The 9,430-nt window shown below is 41.7% G+C and overlaps 2 gene segments (V, D, J or C); both read right to left on the bottom strand.

Annotated features, from left to right (window-relative positions):
- Positions 1 to 2,226: 2,226 nt before the first annotated feature.
- Positions 2,227 to 3,760, bottom strand: LOC139379582 (Ig kappa-b4 chain C region-like). The segment is given in 2 exon segments: positions 2,227 to 2,813; positions 3,676 to 3,760. Coding segments are annotated over 2 exon segments (402 nt in total).
- Positions 3,761 to 7,002: 3,242 nt separating this feature from the next.
- On the bottom strand, positions 7,003 to 9,124 carry LOC139379583 (Ig kappa-b4 chain C region-like). The segment is given in 2 exon segments: positions 7,003 to 7,319; positions 9,067 to 9,124. Coding segments are annotated over 2 exon segments (375 nt in total).
- Between the last annotated feature and the right edge of the window lie 306 nt (positions 9,125 to 9,430).

The following is a 9,430-nucleotide window of genomic DNA, read 5'->3' on the forward strand; positions in this document are numbered from 1 at the left end:
CCTCTTAATCTGTTAACATTGTAGTATGTAGACCTCTCCTGTTAATCTGTTAACATTGTAGTATCTAGACATCTCCTGTTAACCTGTTAACATTGTAGTATCTAGACCTCTCCTGTTAATCTGTTAACATTGTAGTATCTAGACCTCTCCTCTTAATCTGTTAACATTGTACTATCTAGACCTCTCCCGTTAATCTGTTAACATTGTAGTATCTAGACCTCTCCTGTTAACCTGTTAACATTGTAGTATCTAGACCTCATCTGTTAACCTTTTAACATTGTAGTATGCAGACATCTCTGGTTAATATGTTAACATTGTAGTATCTAGACCTCTCTTCTTAATCTGTTAACATTGTAGTATCTAGACCTCTCCTGTTAAATGTGCAACAAGGGGAAAAAGACCTCTGGACCATCTTTACTCCTCATACAGAGACGCATGCAAAACCCTCCCTCGTCCTCCATTTGGCAAATCTGACCATAATTCTATCCTCCTGATTCCTGCGTACAAGCAAAAATTAAAGCAGGAAGCACCAGTGACTAGATCAATAAAAACGTGGTCAGATGAAGCAGATTCTAAGCAACATGTCTGTTTTCTAGCACAGACTGGAATATGTTCCGGGATTCCTCCGATGGCATTGAGGAGTACACCACATCAGTCATTGGCTTCATCAATAAGTGCATTTATGACGTCGTCCCCACAGTGACCGTACGAACATACGCCTACCAGAAGCCATGGATTGCAGGCAGCACCCGCACTGAGCTAAAGGATAGAGCTTCCGCTTTCAAGGAGCAGGACTCTAACCCTAATCTTATAAGAAATCCCGCTATGCCATCTGACAAACCATCAAACAGGCAAAGCGTCAATACAGGACTAAGATCGAATTGTACTACTCTGGCTCTGACGCTAGACGGATGTGGCAGGACTTGCAAACCATTACAGACTACAAACGGAAGCACATCCGAGAGCTGCACAGTGACACGAGCCTACCAGATGAGCTAAACTACTTCTATGCTCGCTTCGAGGCAAATAACATTGAAACATGCATGAGAGCACCAACTGTCATGGAAGGCTGTGTGATCATGCTCTCTGCAGCCGATGTCAGTAAGACCTTTAAACAGGTCAACATTTTTAAGGCTGCAGGGCCAGACGGATTACCAGGACGTGTACTGCGAGCATGCGCTGACCAACTGGCAAGTCTCTTCACTGACACTTTCAACCTCTCCCTGTCTGAGTCTGTAATACCAACATGTTTCAAGCAGACCACCATAGTGACTGTGCCCAAGAACACTAAGGTAACCTGCCTACCAACCCGTAGCACTCACGTCTGTAGCCATGAAGTGCTTTGAAAGGCTGGTCATGGCTCACATCTACAACATCATCCCAGCAAACTTAAACCCACTCCAATTTGCTTACCGCCCCAACAGATCCACAGATGATACAATCGCTATTGCTCTCCACACTGCCCTTTCCCACCTGGACAAAAGGAACACCTATGTGAGGATTCTATTAATTGACTACAGCTCAGCTTTCAACACCATAGTGCCCTCAAAGCTCATCAATAAGCTAAGGACCATGGGACTAAACACCACCCTAGTCATAGACTGTTCTCTCTGCTACAGCATGGCAAGCAGTACCGGAGCGCCACGTCTAGGTCCAAGAGGCTTCTTAACAGCTTCTACCCCCAAGCCATAAGACTCCTGAACATCTAGTCAAATGGCTACCCAGACAATTTGCATTCCCCCCCTCTCCCCCTCTTCACACCACCGCTACTCTGTTGTCATCTATGCATAGTCACTTTAATAACTCTACCTACATGTACATACTACCTCAACTAACCGGTGCCACCGCACATTGACTCTGTATCGGTTCCCCCCTGTATATAGTCTAACTATTGTTATTTTACTGCTGCTCTTTAATTATTTGTTACTTTTATCTCTTATCCGTACTTTTAAAGCTGTGTTTTTGGTTAGGGCTCTCGTAAGTAAGCATTGCTCTGTAAGGTCTACATCTGTTGTACTCGGCGCATGTGATTAGTAACATTTGTTTTGATTTGATTTGCTGGTTGAAGATGATGTGGTTTCAAGTGAGAACATAAATAACTAAGCAATGACATTCAGGCCTGATAGTTTTCAAGGAAACTGTGAATCAGGCTTGATTACTGTATGTCTATACCATTCAACAACATTTAAGACTGCAGTTTAATTATTAAAAGAGACAACAGAAATATGTGTTCCAAAGGGAAATCTTTATTTTCATCTATTCATCAAAGCATCAAAGCAAACATTCCTACAGTATCTAATAGTAACAAAACAGAACTCATCAAATCTAATACCGATTCAATCTCAGTCTACAGAGAGGACTGACACATGAACTCAAGCAAAGCCCCCTGTTACTCGACATGTCAGTGATCAAAAGACAGAGAACATCTGATCTCAGAACAGAGTCAAAGCAGAGGAACCAGCAGCCTCTCTCCACAGGGGTGTGTGACTAGGGGGCCTACCCAGAACAGTCAGCCCGCCTCAAGGTCTTGGTGACTGGAGTCTGGGAATTCTGCTGGGCTTCACAGGTCACCTCTCCTGCCTTGGTCCACTCCTGGCCAGTGAGAGTCAGGGTGCTGCTCCAGCTGTACAGGCCATCCTTCTCCAGGACCCTAGAACTGGTCTCCTGCTTCTGGCTGGTCCCGTCCACTTTCCATCTTATGGTCCAGTCTGAGGGGAAGCCCTTGTTGGCCAGACACGTCAGTGTGGCTGTTGTTGTACTGGACAGCTCCTCACTAGAGGGGGGCAGGACGGTGAGGGTGGGGGCACTGTTACCTGGAACAAACAGAATACATCAACTAAGTAATTACAACAAGTACAGCAACACTAAGAGATTATCTCCATTAAGGTCCACAACCAAGTAAAGGTAATTGGAAATGCCCTCTAAATATGAATGTAGAAGTTGGATTATTTAAAAGATGTGGAGAAAACACTAAAGTAATAGGATACAAAGCAGATTTATGAACCAAACAAGTATAAAGTGGTTAAATAACTAGAGTTACTAGTCATATGGTGTCAGTTATACATGTTGTACAGATATTGTTTAGGAATGGATCTGATCAGAACAACCTACTCATATTCTTTGTCTTTGTCTTCACACTAACAGTGAAGTCTACCAGGAATACAACGCAACAATGATGAATACTATATACAATACTATTAGTTTTTATACCACAATTAGGTGTAATATTATGCAATTTTACAAATCAGACATTCAAATAAACCTACAATTTATCATTTTGAGTCAATAAATATTTATTTGAAAGAAGGCTCATTCAAAATCTACATTTAACCAAAAATATTTGAGTTAAAGATAATAAAAATATAAATAATGAATCGCACACAAACAGTAATACACAATGCAACAACTCTATTCCATATTATTAAATAGTTATCATACTGGAACTCTCCTCTGCAATCCATCAAACCACACATTTAACTAAACACCTACATTTGAACATGTTATTTAAATAACATTTCATTTGAAAGAAGGCTTAGTCAAAAGTAATACAAAAAATATATTTTTTTTAGGAAGGAAAATATGAAAAATCGCAATATTTTCATATAGACGAAGTTTCCCAGAGTAAAATATCCCCCAAAATAATCAGAAAGAAATATCAAAGAGCGTGTTACTTACTTCCAACATCTAGTCTGGTGCCGCTACCAAAAGTGTACCACAGTGATACAATCCCTATTACTGCTGGTGCAACAACCTCCTGCATGTTTGGCACTCTTCATTTCTTTAGACTGTGGTTCAAATAATTAACTCTACTATAGTATGAATACATTTCAGAAATGAATTATTCTACTCAATTAGAAATAAAGTGTTTTTCATGTTGATTTCCTTAACATGGACCAAACCTGACTTTTTCTTGTACATCTCCTACTACTGTAGGTGCAGCATGTTTATTCATACAACTAATCTAAAATGTAGGCTAATCACTTTCATAGTTTAAAGGCAGGTCAAATTTGATTAGATGTAATAACATTCATATTAAAAGTGGCCATAGTATGTGTAGGCCTTGTGTATTTTGTATAAATCATCTAAAAAAGTTCATTTGAAAAATCCTCAATATCAAGTCAAAACGTATAGAGAAATTGAAACACAACATCAAAAGTTGAATAAATAGTTTGGAATAAATCATTTGGACTTTACTTACTTCCAACATCAAGTCTGGTGCCGCTACCAAAAGTCCACCACAGTGATACAATCACTATTACTGCTGGTACAAAAACCTCTCTGTGTTGTGATGCTGCAGCTGTTACAGTGAAGATCACTCATACAGAATCATAATCAACACAGATACACTTTAACATCTTCCAGGTAGAACAAACACTTCATATTAGCTGTTTCTAGATAATACAAATATGAATTGTATCTTAAATCCAGATCTGAGTCATTTTTCCTTCCTCTGTGTATCAGGTTCTCCTAGTCTGTAGATACAGTCCAGCATTAGATCAGTGTTGCTAGTATTCCTCCATATTGTCCATATGAAAGACAACAGCAGCAGCAGTAGTGATAGTGATCCATGTTGTATATTCCTTTATTAAACATGTTGATCTCAGATTTAACAGTGGTGGTAAAGTCACAGAGGACAGACAACACTACCAGAGGAATCCTAGCTTTAGTTTAGAGAAGTGTTCACTAACTGATTAGAGGAACTTACATGAGAGACCGAGCATGAGTGAACAGACAGTTCATTATATCTGATCATCACCAGAATAATAATATAATGGTGGTGTGACATAAAAGTTACCATACATTAGTTATCAGATAAAACAGTTGCTGTTTGATGTTGTAAAAGGGGCAGCAGGTAGCTAGCGGTTAGAGTGTTGGGCCAGTAACTGAAAGGTCACTAGTTCAAATATCTGGGTTGATAAGGTGAAAAATATGCTGATGTGACCTTGAGCAAGGCACTTAACCCTAATTGCTCCAGGGTCGCCAATTCACACTTGGACATTAAACTGTGTGAAATAAGACACATTTAATTACCCACCTAATTATTATAAAATACATCTCAAAATGTATTCTGATGGGAGCCTACTTGGAACCTGAAATAGATTTGAAACCATAATTTGCATAATTAATTTGCTCCACTGCTCTAAGAGTGTTTATATCCCTGTGAGTTGAACACTTCATGACTGAGAGCTGTTCTTCATGACAACAGAACCCACAACAACCATGACTTTTATCACCATCTTCATCTGGACACTTGCTTTCTGCTTTCAAGGTTACAGTTTTCAGAATGTATTGTTGAAAATGAATTAATCTACAGTGTTTACATGTACAGTATATCAATGTTAATGTTTCTATTCAGAACTATGCATTAGTATATGTAACATTCCATTCCTATAAATGTTTTACAATATTTTTCAGAATCCAGAGGACAGTACGTTGTGACACAGACTCCGGTAGTGAAAGCTGTTCTCCCAGAACAGACAGTCTCTCTGAACTGTAAAACCAGCAGTGATGTTTACAAGAATAACTATCTAGCCTGGTACCAACATAAACCTGGAGGAGCTCCTAAACTCCTTATTCACTCAGCTACAACACTTCAGTCTGGGACTCCATCTAGATTCAGTGGCAGTGGATCTGGGATTGACTTCACTCTGACCATCAGTGGAGTCCAGGCTGAAGATGCAGGAGATTACTACTGTCAGAGTTTACACTGGCCTGATAGCACTCGGTGGTTCACACAGTGATACAGAGACATATTAAAACCTCCCTCAGTCAGACTGCACAGTGACAGTACTGATACAGCTGGGACCTACTGCAGGTGCTGAGGGGGACGAGACAGTGACATGGAACAATGGTCACTAGAGGAGATGAACTGTGACATGTGACAATAATAGAAAGCAATCATTCAGACCACATGACCATCCTCATCATCATCATGGTTATGGATCATTATGGACTTATAGTTTTTGTCATGGCCTTTAAGTAGTACTTTAAAGTATTTTTACTTAAGTACTTTATACCACTGACTAGGCCTAATCAAAAGTTGCTTTCAGAAGAAGCCTTTGACTCTCCTCCTGAACTGTAACCATAGGCCTACACAGCACAGCCATTGGTTAGCCAGCACACAACACGTTTTTGATCAGCAAGCATAGAGAAGGCCGGGGCTCAGGTTTGAAATATCCATTGCGATGTGTAATGCAGCCTAGTTTATTTTACACCATCCCAACAGCTATCTTAGAAACATAACTTTGTGCTGTGCTTCTCTGAGCATACACTTTGTAGCCTATAGCCTCTAGGCTAGGGATCATTTCATTGAGACCACACTAAATAGCCTATAGACGCACTTGATTATGAGGGGTGGCATCGGACACACAACGATATATTGTAAAGCCTAATAAGCAACTAATTCTAAAACACTGAGAAATACACACATTTTATAAAATGCTAATTACATGATCCTCCCCTGGACTAAATTGAGAAAAAAAGAATACTAAACCCTCCCCTTGAGATAAATTTAAAAAGCATGAACCCATTTTCCTCCAGGTACCCATTCTGTACATTTCGATCCGTCCCTTACAATGAACTACTGGTTGATGACAACGCAGTTAGAACATAAATAATTAAGCAATGACATTTAGGTCTGATAGTTTTAAAAGAAACTGTGAATCAGGCTTTATTAATATATGTCTATACCATTCAACATGTACAACTAAAGTTGAAATATTGAAAGAGACAACTAAAATATTTGTTCCAAAGGGAAAACTTTATTTTCATAAAATCTTCAAAGCAAACATTCCTACAGTATCTGATAGAAATAAAACAGAACTCATCAAATTTAGCACTGATACAACCTCAGTCTACAGAGAAGATTGACACATGAACTCCAGCAAAGCCCCCTGTTAGTCTACATGTCAGTGATCAAAAGACAGAACATCTGATCTCAGAACAGAGTCAAAGCAGAGGAACCAGCAGCCTCTCTCCACAGGGTTGTGTGACTGAGGGGTCCTACCCAGAACAGTCAGCCTTCCTCGGGGTCTTGGTGACTGGAGTCTGGGATTTCTGCTGGGCTTCACAGGTCACCTCTCCTGCCTTGGTCCACTCCAGGCCAGTGAGAGTCAGGGTGCTGCTCCAGCTGTACAGGCCATCCTTCTCCAGGACCGTAGAACTGGTCTCCTGCTTCTGGCTGGTCCCGTCCACTTTCCATCTTATGGTCCAGTCTGAGGGGAAGCCCTTGTTGGCCAGACACGTCAGTGTGGCTGTTATTGTACTGGACAGTTCCTCTCTAGCGGGGGGCAGGACAGTGAGGGTGGGAGCACTGTTACCTGGAACAAACAGAACACATCAACTGCATCAACTATGTCCAAAAGATTTATAAAAGCAATAGATATACAAATATATTGATTTTGAAATGCCTTCTAAATATAGTGTAGTTAGATTGATAAAAGATTTGAAGAAAACACAAACCATAATATGATAGATATACAATGCAGATTTATGAACAATATGAGTCAAGTGTTAACTTTAGCATTACTAGTATGTCAGATATCTTAGGATTGTTTCTGATCAGAATACTATTTTTTTATTTTTATAAAAGATTTGAAGAAAACACAAAATGATAGATATACAATGCAGATTTATGAACAATATGAGACAAGTGGTTAACTTTAGCATTACTAGTATGTCAGATATCTTAGGATTGTTTCTGATCAGAATAAATTTTACCCCCTTTTCTCCCCAATTGTTTTTAGTAGCTACTATCTTGTCTCATCACTCCAACAACCGTACGGGCTCAGGAGAGACGAAGGTTGAAAGTCATGCGTCCTCGGATACACAACCCAACCAAGCCGCACTTCTTAACACAGCGCGCATCCAACCCGGAAGCCAGCCGCACCAATGTGTCAGGGGAAACACTGTGCACCTGGCAACCTTGGTTAGCGTGCACTGCGCCCGGCCCGCCACAGGAGTCTCTGGTGCACGGTGAGACAATCCCTCCCTAACACGGACGACGCTAGGCCAATTGTGCTTCGCCCCACAGACCTCCCGGTCGCGGCCAGTTGCGACAGAGCCTGTGCGTGAACCCAGAGTCTCTGATGGCACAGCTGGCGCTGCAGTACAGCGCCCTTAACCACTGCGCCACCCGGGACGCCTCTGATCAGAATACTCTTAACATCTCCAGTATATTAAGATAATCCAACAGGTTGTATAAAAACATTGTCACGTTCTGATCTTAGCTCCATTGTTTTGTCTTTGTTTTAGTATGGTCAGGGCGTGAGTTGGGGTGGGCAGTCTATGTTCCTTTTTCTATAATTTGTGATTTCTGTGTTTGGCCTGGTATGGTTCTCAATCAGAGGGAGCTGTCAATCGTTGTCCCTGATTGAGAACCATACTTAGGTAGCCTGATTTCACTTTTGAGTTGTGGGTGATTATTTTCCGTGTCAGTGTTTGTTCCACATGGAACTGTTTCAGTTTTGTTATTTCTCTGTGGCCAATGTGAGTAAAACATTTACACGTGTTAACCCTCGCAAAGCTGCCGGACCAGACTGCATCCCTAGGTGCGTCCTCAGAGCATGCGCAGACCAACTGTCTAGTGTGTTTACAGACATATTCAATCAATCCCTTTCCCAGTCTGTTGTCCCCACATGCTTGAAGATGGCCACCATTATTCCTGTTTCTAAGAAAGCTAAGGTAACTGAACTAAATGACTATCACCCCATAGCACTCACTTCTGACATCATGTAGAGCTTTGAGAGACTAGTCAAGGATCATATCACCTCCACCCTACCTGACACCCTAGACCCACTCCAATTTGCCTACCGCCCCAATAGGTCCACAGACGATGCCATCACACCGTCTGGACAAGAGGAATACCTATGTAAGAATGCTGCTCATTGACCACAGCTCAGCATTCAACACCATAGTACCCTCCAAACTCATTATTAAGCTTGAGACCCTGGGTCTCGACCCCGCCCTGTGCAACTGGGTCCTGGACTTTCTGACGGGCCGCCCACCAGGTGGTGAAGGTAGGAAACAATATCTCCACTCCGCTGATCCTCAACACTGGGGCCCCACAGGGGTGTGTTCTCAGCCCTCTTCTGTACTCCCTGTTCACCCATGACTGCTTGGCCATGTACGCCTGCAACTCAATCATCAAGTTTGGAGATGACACTACAGTGGTAGGCTTGATTACCAACAACGACGAGACAGCCTACAGGGAGGAGGTGAGGGGCCTCGGAGTGTGGTGTCAGGAAATAACCTCTCACTCAACGTCAACAAAACAAAGGAGATGATCGTGGACTTCAGGAAACAGCAGAGGGATCACCCCCCCCCCATCCACATCGACGGGACCGAAGTGGAGAAGGTGAAAAGTTTTAAGTTTCTCGGCATACACATCACAGACAAACTGAAATGGTCCACCCACACAGACAGCGTGGTG

The sequence above is a fragment of the Oncorhynchus clarkii genome, chromosome 21, assembly GCF_045791955.1.
Source record: "Oncorhynchus clarkii lewisi isolate Uvic-CL-2024 chromosome 21, UVic_Ocla_1.0, whole genome shotgun sequence".
In the NCBI taxonomy this organism is placed as follows: Eukaryota; Metazoa; Chordata; class Actinopteri; order Salmoniformes; family Salmonidae; genus Oncorhynchus; species Oncorhynchus clarkii.